This window comes from Takifugu rubripes, chromosome 4 (genome assembly GCF_901000725.2).
Source record: "Takifugu rubripes chromosome 4, fTakRub1.2, whole genome shotgun sequence".
Lineage (NCBI taxonomy): Eukaryota > Metazoa > Chordata > Actinopteri > Tetraodontiformes > Tetraodontidae > Takifugu > Takifugu rubripes.
The window spans coordinates 506,004-522,206 of NC_042288.1; the positions used below are offsets into that span (position 1 = coordinate 506,004).

Below are 16,203 nucleotides of genomic sequence, written 5' to 3' on the forward strand. Positions count from 1 at the left end.
CAAACGTTAAAACACGTCGCTCATGAGCCAAACACAATTAGCCTTTAACTCCTTAAAGTGATCAGATTAGAGTTTCTGACCACACTCAAATTATCCTTCATCAACAACCTTCGTCGGTTTTTACAGCTTTTTCAAAAACAGAAGTAGCCGTCCATCAGAGGCTGTTCTCACTGTGGGAGGACCACGTTTGTGGGGAGCTAGAAGAAGCAACAGCAGGTGTTGACAGCCAGGAAGGGAGAGAAGAAGCAGAGGAAGAGCAGCAAACACGGATCCTAACAGGTTTCCGCTGACCTCGGGGTTCCCGTAGCGACCTGAAGGGACCATTTTAGGACGTCAGGAATCATCCAAAGGTTTTCTGTGGATAAAAGGTAAAAGTGACAGAAACTTCAGGCTCACCTGCCTTTAAAGGTGTTTCACTAGAAAATCCTCCGGTGGCTCCAATTCAGAACTTCAATGGGATTGTTTAGTTAAAGTTACTGGTAACTTTGTAACTATGAAGGACTGAAAACTACGCAGGTGTCACCACCGGCGATCATAAAAGCTCAAACAATAAACGCGACAAATGTTTGGGGAGGAAGGGGGATGTATGAAAGTGTGATTGATCCCTCCATCTTTAGCTCTTTTCCTAGCAACTCATCTCCCTCTCTCTCTTTAGCGCAAAAATCTTTGTCCTTTATCACCCCAGAAATCTGATTTAGTCGCCTTGATTCGGCATCCGTGCCTCCACTGCAGCTTCTGGCTGCATATCACTTCTTCAGTTATCAAAATACTTTTCTAACATTTAATGATAATGTGTGAACAATAAAGATGATTTTAATCTCTGCTGTGACATCAGGCATTACTTCCGTTCTTCAAATTAGTCCCAAAGCGCAACAAACCTTTGTCATCAGCAAATGTAGGTAGGTCATTACTGTCGCGAGCCGCCTGAACTTGTGGTGATTTCTCCATTCACCAAGAGATCTAAAGCAGCATCACAGCCGTCATGAAGGTTTTCTTGCCTCAATAATATTGAATTTTGAGGGAAAATTTTGAACACTGTTTTAAGAGACATTTATGTTTTACATAAAAAGACATTTCATTTTCCTAAAATATAAATAAAACAGCAGACAAACTATATTTAGATCATTTACAACATTGCCCCCAATTATTAGGAATTTTGGATGAAAACCTCAAAAACAGCGGCGGGTTTTAAAAGGCGGCTGTTACCGAACAATGGCGTGGCCGCGGCGCTGAGCACCTCCGAGAGCTTGGTGGACCAGAACCTGCCGGGGAGGTTGTGATCCCAAGAAACCCGTTTGGTCCAGATCCAGTACGGCAGGAAGAGCATCCAGCTGAGCTCTCTGTGGGGGTCCGGCGGTCCAGCCCCTGAGACGGGTCACGACGCCCAGGTAAGGATCAGCCACGCCCCTTTCTGAGGTGCTCTGAGGATCCCAACAGAACTGCTGTGGTCCCCTCAGGTGATGGAGTCCCGGACCCTGGCCCTGGCCCGCTCCCTGACCCAGCAGCTCCAGACCACCTGCCTGGTCCTGGTCTCCAGCCTGCAGGGCCTCCCCACCCACCTCCAGCAGGAGGCGCTGTCCCTCAGCCACTCCGCCTCGCACGCCTACCTGAGCGTCAGCCGGGTCCGACTGGACCGGGTCAGGGAGTCCCTGGACGAGGTCATGGACTACATGGTCAACAACACGCCGCTCAACTGGCTGGTGGGGCCCTTTCATCCCCACATGGTTGCCGTGGAGACCCCGGCCTGTGGCCCCGCCCCCTCCAGGTGTGTGTGTGTGTGTGTGTGCGCGTGTGTGTGAGAAGGTGGAGCCTCCTGATCTGGCCACATGGTTCATATTTTTAATAAAAAGATTGTGAACATCTGTTGGGTCCGTGTCTCGGTATCTGGGTGTGATGGGATGGAGTTATTACATCGATTCATTTTCTACATGTATAGTTCGTATAGTTACGTTAATAAACGTAACTAGCGAGCAACGTTTAATACTCGGATCTGCGTCATTGTTAACTCGGAAATCGAAGTGCCAAACGTGTTTTTAACGATTCATCTTCAACGAAACAACACTTTTCCCTCCCTGTCAGTCGTCATGGAAACACGCCGCTCAGCTGAGCCTCCTCGACACACCAGCGAAGAAGAAAAACACCAATCGTCGGAGCGGTAGAGCAACACGTGACGAGTCTATCCCATCATGCAGTTCGTAACTGTCATGGCAGCTCCCTAGCTGAGCCTCCGTCACATGGATGGAAAAATATCGTCTTATAAGTGTTTTTGAATCACGACTTGAGCTTTTTGTTCAGGAGGTTTTTGTCAGAAAGGAGCGGAGACACACCAATAAGTGAATAATGTCGCTGCGCACAGAGATCTCGATCCTCCGGGGATTCTTTACACCCGAAGAAGCGGCAGCCTGGAAGCTGAACTCCGGTACTGGAGGTGGGGAGACTGGGCGCCTCTCTGGGTCTCGGGGCTTTAAACGCGTTAATATTGTGCACAATTCCGCCGTCAACAACGCAGAAAACCACATTTGCTCCAGAGGAAAGTGAATGTAATCGGAGACGAGACTAATGCTCTGGGAAACCCAACACATTATGGCCCCTTTGGCTGATTAGAGTTTCATGGCATATACATTAAACGTTCTGTGTACAGTTCACATGCACGGAGAACACCTGTCAACCCTCACCACGGAATAAAAACGGTAAGGGTACAAATAAACAGTTAAAAAATATCGTTCACACCAGGTATTTAAGGAGAAACAGCCAGTGAGGCTAAACCCACAATTGCGTAATCACTGCTAAATAAAGCTAAACTAACACGCACGTCTCTTAAATCCAAGTTTGCCACCGATGTCTTCGGGTTTTTACCCCTGTAAACTGCTGCATCAGTGTGGCACCATCAGGGGAAAAGTGGTGACATCTCTAAAATACCAACAGACACTCATCTCTGCTCTTCATATTGAAGAACATCTCTGCTCTTCACCATGAAGAACTCTCTGGAACTTATTGGGCAACAAATGAGCATTTGTGCTCCATAATGGGCAGGATTACGTTGGACGAGGACGGCTGGATGTGGAGTGACTCCCTCAGCCTCCTCCACTGAAGCTGGGCTTGTGTTCTTCTTTTGGTTGGTGTGTCTGGAGCGCAGCAACACCAGGAGAAGAGCTGCTGCTGCGGCCCCCTGGTGCCTTCTGAACTGGGCCTGTGTTGTGTGTTTCCCCAGAAGTGGGCTCGTTGCTGGAGTCCTTGATGGAGGGGGATTTTGAGGCAGTTTTGCAGAATCAGCATATCTTGGATCTGCTCGCTGGAGATGGCAGCGGGGCGGACGAGGACATCGAGGCCTACCTTGAAGGACGGGTGTCGCTCTACTTAACTTGTGGACCCTGTGACGACCAGAGAACCAGGTAATGTCAGAACATTCTGCTTCAGGTGTTTTCTGAAAGGGCCCCAAACCTCCTCGTCCTTTAGCAACAATATTCCTAATATTCCCCTTCACTGTCTGTGTCACCTGGTTTGAAGTCATCACCCCTGACCCACATCTCCCCAGAATTGGGTCCTTTTGAAACTTGAGTCAACTGATGCTAACGAATGCTAACACTGTTGCCTTCCCAGCGCAGCTTTACTCTTTCCCATCCTTTGTCCCCTGCAGGGAGCTGGTCTTGTTGGTCTTGGCTGCCAGCTGCCTTCACCTCTTTGCTCAGAGTAACTGGACCGGTCCCTCGGTGTCCATCGCTCTGTGTGACCTGCTGCCCCCAGCGTTGACCGCTCAGGTAGAACATTGTGTTAAATATGAACAAAAAAGTGTATGAATGAAAAGAGTGAGCCATTTAGAAGATTCTGCAGCCCTTTAATGAAAGACTGAGTGCACGTTAAAGCAGGTCTGCTCCCTCCATGCAGACACACACCCTGGCTGAAGCTCTGCGCAGCCACCTGCTGCTGGACGGAGAGTCCGTCTATACCCTTGTTGCCAACCCCTTTCTGCTCCTGCTGGCCAGGGTGATCCTGGTCAAGTGCTCCTCCAGGATGCTCAGTCTCCAGGTAGGTCATCCAGGTATGAGAGCAGCTCAGTGGTTTCGTGTTGGTCTGTATTAATCCCAAATCCAGTGCCTTGATTTGATGAGATAAAGAATTTTTATTTTCCTTGTTGTTTTTGAGCTGCTGCCATGCTCCCAGTGTGGGATCCTAACCTAATCCCACTCCCAATGTGCTTTAGCTTGTTCCCTGGTGGACGCTACGCTACATTAGCCTGCACCAGCAGATCCTGGAGGACTGTTCTCCACAACTCCACAGCTTGGCGCAGAGCAGCATGGACACAGGTGGGTTCTTTCTGTCTTCTTCTGTATTCCTGCTCTTATGCAGCATTCCAGCTAAAGGTGGAATGGGAATGGGAATCCGTGTTTCTATAGGGAACGACCACACAGAAAGGATTGAGACTGAGGGGTAACCATAGTGACATGTTTGCCTGTTTAGGGGCGTGGCTTGCACAACAATATGCACCACGGTGACTCGGCGTCTCTCTCTCTCCCCTCCAGTGATGAAATGTGAGCCAGGGTTGTCGGAACATTGTACGCTGGCCACCCAGTTTCACCTGGAATGTTCTTACATCAGTTTAATGTATTACGACTATAAGTTGGCCAAGGAACACATCCGGAAGGCCCAGGAGCTGTCGGGACTGGACATTAGCATGACCGGTATGTGAAGCTACAGCTGCAGCTACTAGCCTCTGCTAGCTCACTGAGCAGGCGTTGGTGTGTTTGGCCTCTGAAGGTGCTCTCGGCAAACGGACCCATTTCCAGCAGAAGAACTTGGCTCAACTTGTTCTTCAGGTGGAGAGAAAAGAGGAGCAGGCCAAGGCCTCGCGGGAAGATAGTCCCTCATACACTCCTCCGTCCATGCTGCCCAGGGTAAGTGCCGCCGCCGCCCCCCCTCCAAGCTTTGGCTGAAGGGGAACTCACTCCAGAACTTGTGTAACCCAACGTTCTGGATATGACCCAATCAGAAACGAATCAAGATAAAAGAGTTTTATCATTGAGTCACATCAGTGGAGCCAGGAGACCAAAACAAGGGTGGGAGTCTGGATCCGTGTCTGTATTCAGCAGGTGTGTCCTCTTTATTCCGTCCTCTCTCTTCTTCAGGACTACCGTCTGAACGATGACACGGTGCTGGATCACATCAGCTTCGCTGAGCCGGGTCAGTACGACCTGCCGGACCTCCGGGCTGAGGAGCAAGCCGTCATGCTGGGTGTCTGGTGAGTCTTGGAGCAGGTTCACCTCTGGTGCTGCTCCCTTTGTGGCCCCCCTGGGCTCCTTCCAGTCAACCCACTCAATATTGAGGACAGCAGTCCTCTGATCTTCTCTGGTGATCATCTTGCAGCACTGACTTCCAGAAGAATAATCCGGTCCACCGACTGACCGAAGAGCAGCTCCTGGCCTTCACATCTGTGAGTTTGTCTTTAAAACTCGTGTGTGTGTGTGTGTGTGTGTGTGTGTGTGTGTGTGTGTGTGTGTGTGTGTGTGTGTGTTGCAGGTATTGAAGCACCGCGTTGGCAGTGGCCATTTTAATTCAGCTCTTTTCTTCTTGCAGTGTATTTTGTCTCAGCCAAAGTTCTGGGCCGTGCACGTTTCTGCGCTGTGCCTGAGAACCAGCCTGGAGAAGGGCAGCTCTCGTCGTGCTGAGAGGGGCATGATGCAGCTACAGGTGAGAACCTGCAGGAGGCCGCTGAGGTCCCCGGTTCAGGAGTGGCCACATTTCCTGGTCCTGAAGCTGTGAAGGGGATTCTGGACTGAAACCAGGAGCCCCGTCTCCACCCAGAGAAGCAGAACAGATGTTTAAAAGCCTCGTTGCTGTGTTTCAGGCCATCGTCGACCATTTCGAAGACCAGAGGTGTCCCGTCACTGAGCGACTTAAAGTCTTCTACTGCAGCCGCGTTTCTCCCAGATGGGTTATCCAGGTAGCAACCACTTACTTTTTAAAGTGGATCCTGTCTGCCTGCTTGTCTGACCTCCACCTACCTCACAGGCTTGCTAACTACGCTAGCACCTTGCTGTCAAACCCCTCCCCTCTCTCATGGTTCTGCTCCCAGTAGCAGCACCAAACCCAGGTTTATGCTCCAGCCCAGTGTGGAGGTGCTGGTGCGTTACGGGTGAACGGAGGCGGCCCAGAGGCTGAGCTGAGCATTAGCATTAGCAACAGAGTTTCTAGCTCACTGTCTGTGAGGGGACAGTGCTCCCCAGTGCGCCCCTGCACCTCCCTCTATACGTCCATCTGGGTTTTTAAAACGGCACAGGGGCTTAATAGGCTGTCCCTATTTCAATCAGTAACATATTATTCATTCTTGGCTGTTAGCATTGTTAGCATTTTCCTTAGCCCACATAGCTTACAGTGGGTTGTTCCTCGGCCCTTTACAGAAGCAGCTCGCCGGCCTGCTGAGTGACCTCGGCTGCATCAGCTCTGCTCTTCTTACCTATGAAAAGCTGCAGCTGTGGGAGGATGTGGTCATCTGCTATGAGAGGCTCGGCCAACACGGGAAGGTAGGCAGCTCTGCACACACAACAGGAACTCTCAGAGTTGAAGGTCCAGCCTGGGCTGGGAGCCTTTCGTGGTCAGAACTGGAGCCCAGCAGCTGAAGGTCCAGTCCGAACCTTCAACAGTTCATTCATTTAGGAGGGTGGGTCCCCTCGAAGCTTCAGTTTCTAGTGCTCCGGAGGGTTTCAGCATCCGTCCAACCAACATGTCAGCCTTGATCCCAGGGGTCAGATCTGAACCTTCTGGTCTCCTGCATGGACCATCCAAAGACTGAAAATATCTTATCTCTCTTAACATCTACAGTTTTCCCTCTTTTCTGCTCCTCTGTTCAGGCGGAGGAGGTTGTTCGAAGGGAACTGGAGAAGAAAGAGACGCCCAGTCTTTACTGCCTACTGGGAGACATCCTAAAGGACCATCAGTACTATGACCGGGCCTGGGAGCTGTCGGGACGCCGCAGCGCTCGGGCCATGCGCTCCAAAGCCCTGCTGCACCTCCAGAACAAGGAGCTCCAGCAGGGTGTCAGCTGCTTCCAGGAGTCGCTCCGAATCAACACAATTCAGGTGGGAACAACAATCTGTGGCTCAAAGTGTTGAATAAGAGACGGAAAGTGGAGTAAAACATCCTCTCCTCCTCTCCTCTCCTCTCCTCTCCTCTCCTCTCCTCTCTCCTCTCCTCTCCTCTCCTCTCCTCTCCTCTCCTCTCCTCTCCTCTCCTCTCCTCTCCTCTCCCCCTCTCCTCTCCTCTCCTCTCCTCTCCTCTCCTCTCCTCTCCTCTCCTCTCCTCTCCTCTACCCCCTCTCCTCTCCTCTCCTCTCCTCTCCTCTCCTCTCCTCTCCTCTCCTCTCCTCTCCTCTCCTCTCCTCTACCCCTCTCCTCTCCTCTCCTCTCCTCTCCTCTCCTCTCCTCTCCTCTCCTCTCCTCTCCTCTCCTCTCCTCTCCTCTCTCCTCTCCTCTCCTCTCCTCTCCTCTCCTCTCCTCTCCTCTCCTCTCCTCTCCTCCCCTCACGTGTGTGTGTGTGCGCGTGTGTGTGTGCAGCTCGGTGTGTGGTTCGCTCTTGGCTGTGCCTACTTGGCCCTGGAGGACTATGAAGGAGCAGCCAGAGGTTTCCACCGGTGTGTCGGATTAGAGCCAGATGTGAGTATTTTTGTTGTTTGATTCATTGTGTGTGTGTGTGTGTGTGTGTGTGTGTGTGTGTATCTGTAGTGTCATTGGAGCGTTAGGTCACATCTGGGTGCTTTTTTCCTCTGTCCTCAGAACGCAGAAGCCTGGAACAACCTGTCTACAGCCTACATTCGTCTCAGAATGAAGTGAGTGTGTCCTGAGTGCAGCTTTCATGTGAACACACACACTCACCTGTTTGCTTCTGCCGCTAAAGGAAACTTTGGTCTCCTCACGTGCACTTGACAAATCAAAAGTAGAGGCGTCGTGGTGCCACAACTTGATATAAGAGCTGTTCCGCTGGCCCTGAGGGTCCCCCCCTGCGGTATTCCCAAAACCTCCCCAGCCACTATATTCCCACTGGTCCTCAGATGCCTCTGAGGGGGCAGAGCAGAGGAGCATCATCTCTGTCTTTGAGGCACGAATCTTCATTCCTGCTGCCTCATATTTAGCTGCAAATCCTCCTGGACAAAATCTGGATCCTGGTTCAGATCTTTCCAAGGAGGCCGCCTTTCCGTCCAGTGGGTTACAGTAAACACTTGGGTTAGCAGCTCTTCCTGGGGACTGAATGAACGCTTCCTCCATGGACTCCTGAGCATTGGTCTCTGGAGCAGGTCTCTCTCGTGTCCACCAAGGGGTTTGTCAGTTGCTACGGCGACTGGCACCACTGACCTTGTGACTGCAGCTCCAAACCTCCAGCCCACTCTGATGCTGTCAGAGCCAGGTGGGAGTGAGAGATGTTAGACCATCATGGGCCAGAGCACAGATCTGTTTAAAAAGGCTCAACTGTGCTGAAACACGTCTCCACCTCCTCGTGTCCTCACCTCAGGGACCAGATCCCATCAATCAGGACGTGGAGCACGAGAGCAATGGACAATTTTTGTCCTGAAGATATTGAAACGTCTCTGAAATGTCCCCGTGTTGCTGTGGTGACCAGTATTGCCAGCATTTTCCTTTGTTTTCTGGGGCCACACAGACAGAAAGCCTTTCATACTCTACGGGAAGCGCTCAAGTGTAACTTCGAGCATTGGCAGATCTGGGAGAACTACATAACTGTTTGCACCGACATCGGAGACTTTAGTGAAGCCGTCAGCGCGTACCACCGGCTGATGGACCTCAGGGAAAACTACAAGGACGTCCAGGTAAAGGAGCTGGATGCTACAACGTGCATATTCACTCTTTTATAGCAAACAATTACTGATTTCATAGTAATTCATATAAAACAAGTAATAATTCTTGTCTCTTCATATTTAAAACGTGCCCGTTTTCTACCGTATAATTAGTTTTTCCTGTGACAGATTCTGCAGATTCTTGTTGGAGCTGTAGTTGAAAACCTGACCGACAGCCACGGGGAGCCAGCAGCAACCATGCTGCCCAAAATGAAGGAGCTCCTGGGACGGGTGGGAGCCCGCCACAGCAGCGACGCTCATGTATGGCAGGCGTACGCACGACTGTACGGAGACGGCCACAGTTCCAGCCCTGAGGACAATGAAAAGGTCTCAATTTTGTCTCATATTTTAACTTATTATGATGTATATATCTGTATACTACGGTCTAGTGATGGTATATGTCTGTATACGACGGTCTAGTGATGGTATATGTCTGTATATGACGGTCTAGTGATGGTATATGTCTGTATATGACGGTCTAGTGATGGTATATGTCTGTATACTACGGTCTAGTGATGGTATATGTCTGTATACGACGGCCTAGTGATGGTATATGTCTGTATACGACGGTCTAGTGATGGTATATGTCTGTATACGACAGCCTAGTGATGGTATATATATATGCTGTTTGGTCTTATTGTATATGCTGGATGTACAACATAAGCACCTGTGCTGTAGAATGTATATATTCTTTCTTTTCCCTGGGTATTGAGTGACATAATGTTGATATTTGAGCTTCACGTGTCTCGCTCGTCCCCGTGGTGTCCCCACTCACATGTGATTGGCGTGTTGTTCTTCAGGCGCTGGAGCTCCTTTCCAAAGAGCTTCGCTGTCGAGTTCGTGCTGGTGGTTGGGAGGCAGATCCGCTTCTCTTCAAGGAGGTGATCCAGAGAGCTCTTCATCTGGGGGAAGGTGAGAACTCACCGGGACACGTTGGGACCGAGACGTTCTGGTGATTTAACTGAACACAGGACACACACCTTTAACAGCTGGCACAGGTGTGCCACATTTGGGAGCAGGCGTTTCTAACCCATGTTTGTTGAGCTCCACACTGTTGAGGTCAGGAGACACGTCTCAGTGGAGGACAAACACATCTGCCACCGTGTCCTGGTCTGGCTGTCCAAGGTGGGACAGAAAAGAGACCAACAGGTTTAACAGAAAGACAAACTTAATGGTCATGAAAATGCTGCTGCTGTTGTTGATCATGACTGAAAGTTATCAAGTACCCAGAAGAGCCGCTCATCCTGGAGGGGTCAGAGGTCAAACAGGTCAGGACGTCATGGAACGGATCCTAAATGTCTGATTCTCTTTCAGTGACTGTTGGCTGCAGTAACGCCAGGAGGGACTCTGCACAAGCTCTGCAGACGGTGTCCACCAGCCGCCTCACCCTCAGCAGCCTGAGCGCCAGAGCCAAGGTGATCCGGATTACCTGTTCGATCATAATCAAAACAGTTCTGCCCATTTTGGGTCTATTATCTAGTGTTTGGACGCAGTTGGTCTGACGTTAGATTATCTGGTCTGATGTTAGGTGGTCAGGTCTCAATCAATCTTTAATCAATCTTTATTTATAGAGCGTCTTATACAATCAAAATTGTTTCAAGGCGCTTTCCAGAATCCCAGGGCCTGAGGAGAGGAGAGGAGAGGAGAGGAGAGGAGAGGAGAGGAGGGGAGGGGAGGGGAGAGGAGAGGAGAGGAGAGGAGAGGAGGGGAGGGAGAGGAGAGGAGAGGAGAGGAGAGGAGGGGAGAGGAGAGGAGAGGAGAGGAGAGGAGAGGAGGGGAGGGGAGGGGAGAGGAGAGGAGAGGAGAGGAGAGGAGAGGAGAGGAGAGGAGAGGAGGGGAGGGGAGGAGAGGGGAGGAGGGAAGGGGAGAGAGGAGAGGAGAGGGGAGGGGAGGGGGAGGGGAAGGGGGGGGGAGGGGAGAGGAGGGGAGGGGCGAGGAGAGGGGAGGAGGGAAGGGGAGAGAGGAGAGGAGAGAGGAGGGAAGGGGAGAGAGGAGAGGGGAGGGGAGAGGAAGAAAGAGAGGAGAGGAGAGGAAGAAAGAGAGGAGAGGAAGAAAGAGAGGAGAGGAGGGGAGGGGAGGGGAGAGGAGAGGAGAGGAGGGGAGGAGAGGAGAGGAGAGGGGAGAGGAAGAAAGAGAGGAGAGGAAGAAAGAGAGGAGAGGAAGAAAGAGGAGAGGAAGAAAGAGAGGAGAGGAGAGGAAGAAAGAGAGGAGAGGAGAGGAAGAAAGAGAGGAGAGGAGAGGAAGAAAGAGAGGAGAGGAGAGGAAGAAGAGAGGAGAAGAGGGAGGGGAGGGGAGAAGAGGGGAGGGGAGGGGAGAAGAGGGGAGGGGAGGGGAGAGGAGAGGAGAGGAGAGGAGAGGAGAGGAGAGGAGAGGAAGAAAGAGAGGAGAAGAGGGGAGGGGAGGGGAGAAGAGGGGAGGGGAGGGGAGGGGAGGGGAGAGGAGAGGAGAGGAGAGGAGAGGAGAGGGGAGGGGAGGGGAGGGGAGAGGAAGAAAGAGAGGAGAGGAGGGGAGGGGAGAGGAGAGGAGAGGAAGAAAGAGAGGAGAGGAGAGGAAGAAAGAGAGAGAGGAGAGCAGAGCAGACCAGACCAGACCAGACCAGACCAGACCCGACGACCAGACCAGACCAGACCAGACCCGACGACCAGACCAGACCAGACCAGACCAGACCAGACCAGACCCGACCAGACCAGACCAGACCAGAAGACCAGACCAGAAGACCAGACCCGACCAGACCAGACCAGACCAGAAGACCAGACCAGAAGACCAGACCCGACCCGACCCGACCAGACCCAGACCAGACCAGACCAGACCCAGTGGGGTGACAGAGGCCTGTCAGGTGATCATGTTTCTGGACCCCGGCAGCCTCGGCCTATAACAGCATAGCTAAGATGAGACCTAATCTAAACCTAATAAGGTCTGACGTTAGATCATCTGATTTGATCTAATCTCATCTAATATTAGATAATCTGATCTATTATTAAATAATATGTAATCCGATCTGATCTAATGATAGAGAATCTAATTAGCACCATCATAGTTGAGGTTGTCAAACTGCACTAAAACACTGATGGAGCTGATCCAGAGTTCAACATTTCTAAAAAGTCACGATTTCATAGAATCACAAGGTTGAATGTTTTTGATCCAATCAGATCAAAGTGTGTTTATATAATTGATCATTAGAGGTTCTGCTTCCTGTGTTCCAGCAAAGGCACACAGATGTGGCCACGGGTCAGGTCCACGCGGAGCTCCAGGAGGTGGTCAACGCTTTAGACCAACTCGTCTCACAACTGCAGGAGCTGAACAGGAAGCTGCGAGAACAATGAGACTCTGCTTTGATCTTCAACGCCTTTAATAAAAGTGCTTCACACAGCCGTGTTGGTTTTCTGCTGTAAATGTGCGCTTGTATGGTGTCAGGACGACTGCTTTAGCCTCGAGGCGTCTCATCCAGCTGCTCAGCCTGCTTCCTTTGAGCAGACGTCACACGGCTTAAAGGGAAGTGATCTGCAGCACTTATCTGAGGGATCAGTGCATTTCTCGCGCTGTGCATCAACGAGCTATAATGGTCACAAGTAGCCCGTAAGAGCCGTGTCAGAAACACGCCGGCACGTCACCCAGGAAACCACAAGACCAGCTCAGCGCTACGATGGCACGAACAGCACAATCGGTTCGTCTGACACAGAGAGAAAAACCTCTTCTCAACTCTCGAAACACATTCTTCTGGTTTGCAGACATTTTTCTGTTCAAACTGGCTCGTTTAAAAGGCTCCGCGCACGTTTCTCTGCACAAGACACATGAGCTAACTGGCCCTCACATGTGCTACGTCATGGTTTCATTCAGTATTACCAAGACCAGGTTGTGAGCTGGAAGACGCTTCTTCACTCAGTGTCTCAGGGATGATCTTGCCTGTCCTGGACCAAGTCTTGGGCCACACCTGCTCTTTTCCCCCTATATTTATATACGTCTTCTATGCATATGTTTCACTGACATGTTACTGACATGTTTCCTCGTGTTACTGGTCGAGGAGGGGGAGTGGCGGCAATCTATCACTCCAAGTTATTAATTAATCCCAGACCAAAACATAGCTTCAGTTCATTTGAAAGCCTGACTCTTGGCATCACCCATCTGAACTGGAGGACAGAAAAGCCACTTCTGTTTGTGGTTGTATATCGGCCCCCTGCTGGGCCACATTCAGAGTTCCTGTCTGAGTTCTCTGACTTCTTATCTGACTTGGTCCTTAGAACAGACAAAGTCATTATCATTGGAGACTTTAACATCCATATGGATGTTATAAATGACAGCTTTAGAAATGGCTTCATTTCATTACTTGAGTCAGTTGGTTTCCTCCAGCAGATAAACCAACCAACTCATAGCTTCAACCACACCCTAGATCTAGTTCTGACTTATGGTGTTGAGGTAGAACATGTGTCAGTGTTCCCTCAGAACCCCCTCGTGTCAGACCATTCTTTGATCACTTTTACATTTATGATTAAGGATTCTTCTATGCTCAGAACAAAGTCTGACTATAGCAGATGTCTCTCAGATAATGCTGTAGCTAAGTTTAAGGAAGTGATCCCTGTGCTGATCCCAGGACCACCGTGTGTTTCCCCAGGGATCAGTCATTATAATCTTAGCCCTGCTGAGGTTGATCTATTGCTGAAGGTGCAGCAACCTCACTGAGAATCACGCTTGATTCTGTTGCCCCCCTGAAAAAGAAAATAGTAAATCAGAGGAGGTGTGGCCCTGGTATAATCCACATATCAGGACCCTCAAGCAGAAAGTGTGAAGACTGGAAAGGAAGTGGCATTCTTATAAAATAGACAGCTATCATGTAGCCTGGAAAGACTGTCTATTAGTTTACAAAAAGGCCCTCCGTAAGGCTAGAACAGCTTATTTTTCTTCTTTAATTGAGGAAACTAAGAGCAACCCCAGGTTTCTTTTCAGCACTGTGGCCAAATTAACTAAGAGTCACAGTGTTTTAGATCCACGTATCCCTTCTTCCCTTAGTGGTGAAGACTTCATGAGCTTCTTCACTGATAAAGTTCTAGCTATCAGAGAGAAAGCTAACCAGGCCATCCCAACAACTGGACCATCACCAGATGTGCTGACTGTGGGAACATGCAGGGTCTCCAACGAGCCCTTAAACTCCTTCAGCCCTATATATTTTTCTGAGGCATCTTCGCTAATTCAGAAATCCAAGACCACCACGTGTCCTTTAGATCCCATCCCAACACACCTGTTGAAGGATGTTTTACCACTGATAGGCAGTTCTATCCTGGACCAGATCAATGGTTCTTTAGTGTCAGGTTATGTACCCCGGTCCTACAAGGTGGCAGTGATTAAGCCGTTGCTTAAAAAAACCATCACTGGATCCCGATGTCTTAGCAAATTATAGGCCAATATCCAACCTTCCTTTTATCTCTAAAGTTCTAGAGAAGGTTGTGGTGACTCAGTTACTGGAGCACCTGCAGAGGAACAGCCTGTTTGAGATGTTTCAGTCAGGCTTTAGAGCTCACCACAGCACAGAAACAGCACTTCTTAAAGTCACTAATGATCTTCTCATAGCTTCAGATCATGGACTGGTCTCTATGCTGGTTCTGCTGGACCTCAGTGCTGCTTTTGATCCAGTTGATCACAGCATCCTGTTTCTTCTCTACTGACAGAGAAGTTAGTGAAGCTCCAGACCTGTCTTAAAGACATAAAGTCCTGGATGTCTTCAAATGTCCTCCTCCTGAACCCAGGAAAAACTGAGGTCATGGTGTTTGGTCCTGAACCTCTCAGGGATAGATTAGATCACATGATCACTCTAGATGGTATCTCATTAACATCTAGTCTCTCTGTGAGGAATCTAGGAGTAACTTTTGATCAAAATCTCTCCTTCAACTCACACATTAAAACAGTCTCTAGAAGTGCCTTTTTTCACCTGAGGTCAGGAAACTGCTGACCCACCATGATGCTGAAAAGTTAGTCCAGCATTTGTTACTTCCAGGCTGGACTATTGTGATTCTTTATTATCAGGGTGTCCAAACAACTCTTTAAGAAGCCTCCAGCTGATCCAAAATGCTGCAGCCAGAGTTCTGACAGGTATTGACCACAGAGATCACATGACTCCTTACTGGCGTCGCTTCATTGGCTGCCCGTTAAATTTAGAATCATTTTTAAAACCCTTCTTTTGACCTACCAGGTCCTCAGAGGCCTAGCTCCATCCTACCTGGAGGAGCTAGTGACACCTTACCAGCCCAATAGACCGCTCCGCTCTCAGAATGCTGGTCTACTGGTGGTTCCCAGAGTCTCTAGGGGTAGAATGGGGGGCCTAGCATTTAGCTACCAGGCCCCCCTGCTGTGGAACCAGCTCCCTGTCCAGGCCCCCCTGCTATGGAACCAGCTCCCTGTCCAGGCCCCCCTGCTATGGAACCAGCTCCCTGTCAAGCCCCCCCTGCTGTGGAACCAGCTCCCTGTCCAGGTACGGGAGGCTGACTCCATCGCTACTTTAAGATCAGACTTAAAACATCCTCTTTGAAAAAGCTTATTGTTGTTAATTCTGTAGCTCCAGTTATTATCATAGACAGACAAATTATCATACTTAGAGGGTTCGTTAGGTCACATCTTAGCTATGCTGTTATAGGCCAAGGCTGCTGGGGTCTGGAAACATGATCACCTGACAGGCCTCTGTCTCCTCTCCTCTCCTCTCCTCTCCTCTCCTCTCCTCTCCTCTCCTCTCCTCTCCTCTCCTCTCCTCTCCTCTCCTCTCCTCTCTTTCTTCCTCTCCTCTCCTCTCCTCAGGCCCTGGGATTCTGGAAAGCACCTTGAAACAATTTTGATTGTATAAGACGCTATATAAATAAAGATTGATTTGATTTGATTTGATGTTTGGTAAAAATATATATCTCTGTATTTTAACAACGTGTGTCTGACTGGCAACAATCTGAATATTTGAACTATTTCAGTGTTATTTTCTATCATGTGCAACAGAGCAGTTGGTTAGAAAAACAGCTGATAATATGAGTGCACGTGTGTGGGTGTGCATGTGTGTGTGAGAGTGTCTAGGTGTGAGACGGAAAAGCAGAAGCTTCCAAACTGGGCTGGTTTAACACAATTCACAAAACTACACACGCAAACTGCAAAATTCAGCACCGCAACCAAAACTACACCAGCATCAAAACTCTTACATTCAATGGTACACGTGCTCACACGTGCACGCACACACACACACACACACGCATGCACACACACACACACACACACACACACACACACACACACTGTCTCAGCCACCAGTGTACGTCTGCACACGCATCAGTCACCAAACACGTAGAAGAGGCAGCAAAGCATGATGGGAGAGGAGCAGAATTCAAGTCACAGCTGAT

At 49.9% G+C, this 16,203-nt stretch overlaps 2 protein-coding genes and 2 long non-coding RNA genes across 5 annotated transcripts; 2 read left to right on the forward strand and 2 right to left on the reverse strand.

Moving 5' to 3' along the window:
• Nucleotides 1-196: 196 nt before the first annotated feature.
• On the reverse strand, nt 197-1,346 carry LOC115249604 (uncharacterized). Its single transcript, XR_003888274.1, has 2 exons — nt 1,207-1,346; nt 197-355 (listed from the first exon to the last, which is right to left on the reverse strand). It is a non-coding gene; the product is annotated as an uncharacterized lncRNA (long non-coding RNA).
• On the forward strand, nt 1,249-2,334 carry LOC115249603 (perilipin-2-like). The gene is made up of 3 exons (XM_029835428.1): nt 1,249-1,388; nt 1,458-1,765; nt 2,080-2,334. Exons 2-3 carry the CDS (start codon nt 1,461-1,463, stop codon nt 2,105-2,107), a joined length of 333 nt encoding a protein of 110 aa, XP_029691288.1. The 5' UTR covers nt 1,249-1,388; nt 1,458-1,460; the 3' UTR covers nt 2,108-2,334.
• ttc27 (tetratricopeptide repeat domain 27) lies at nt 2,284-12,208 on the forward strand. 2 transcript variants are annotated; one of them, XM_003978300.3, is made up of 20 exons: nt 2,284-2,419; nt 3,212-3,392; nt 3,638-3,758; nt 3,886-4,026; nt 4,202-4,304; nt 4,521-4,679; nt 4,756-4,892; nt 5,124-5,236; nt 5,362-5,428; nt 5,572-5,685; nt 5,843-5,938; nt 6,396-6,518; nt 6,846-7,073; nt 7,548-7,646; nt 7,767-7,819; nt 8,647-8,812; nt 8,969-9,166; nt 9,640-9,751; nt 10,154-10,254; nt 12,043-12,208. In XM_003978300.3, exons 1-20 carry the CDS (start codon nt 2,341-2,343, stop codon nt 12,160-12,162), a joined length of 2,511 nt encoding a protein of 836 aa, XP_003978349.2. In that variant the 5' UTR covers nt 2,284-2,340; the 3' UTR covers nt 12,163-12,208. The 2 variants fall into 2 exon arrangements, with proteins under 2 accessions (XP_003978349.2, XP_011617929.2); XM_011619627.2 differs by having other exon boundaries at nt 2,290-2,428.
• LOC115249605 (uncharacterized) lies at nt 9,682-10,147 on the reverse strand. Its single transcript, XR_003888275.1, has 3 exons — nt 10,066-10,147; nt 9,870-9,955; nt 9,682-9,800 (listed from the first exon to the last, which is right to left on the reverse strand). It is a non-coding gene; the product is annotated as an uncharacterized lncRNA (long non-coding RNA).
• Nucleotides 12,209-16,203: the final 3,995 nt, after the last annotated feature.

Coding starts and splice junctions, on each gene's coding strand:
- LOC115249603 (XM_029835428.1), top strand. CDS start 1,461: ATGGAGTCCCGGACCCTGGCCCTGGCCCGCTCCCTGACCCAGCAGCTC. Junction 1,766..2,079: donor TGTGGCCCCGCCCCCTCCAG/GTGTGTGTGTGT, acceptor CCTCCCTGTCAG/TCGTCATGGAAACACGCCGC.
- ttc27 (XM_011619627.2), top strand. CDS start 2,341: ATGTCGCTGCGCACAGAGATCTCGATCCTCCGGGGATTCTTTACACCC. Junction 3,759..3,885: donor CCCCAGCGTTGACCGCTCAG/GTAGAACATTGT, acceptor CCCTCCATGCAG/ACACACACCCTGGCTGAAGC. Junction 7,074..7,547: donor TCCGAATCAACACAATTCAG/GTGGGAACAACA, acceptor GTGTGTGTGCAG/CTCGGTGTGTGGTTCGCTCT.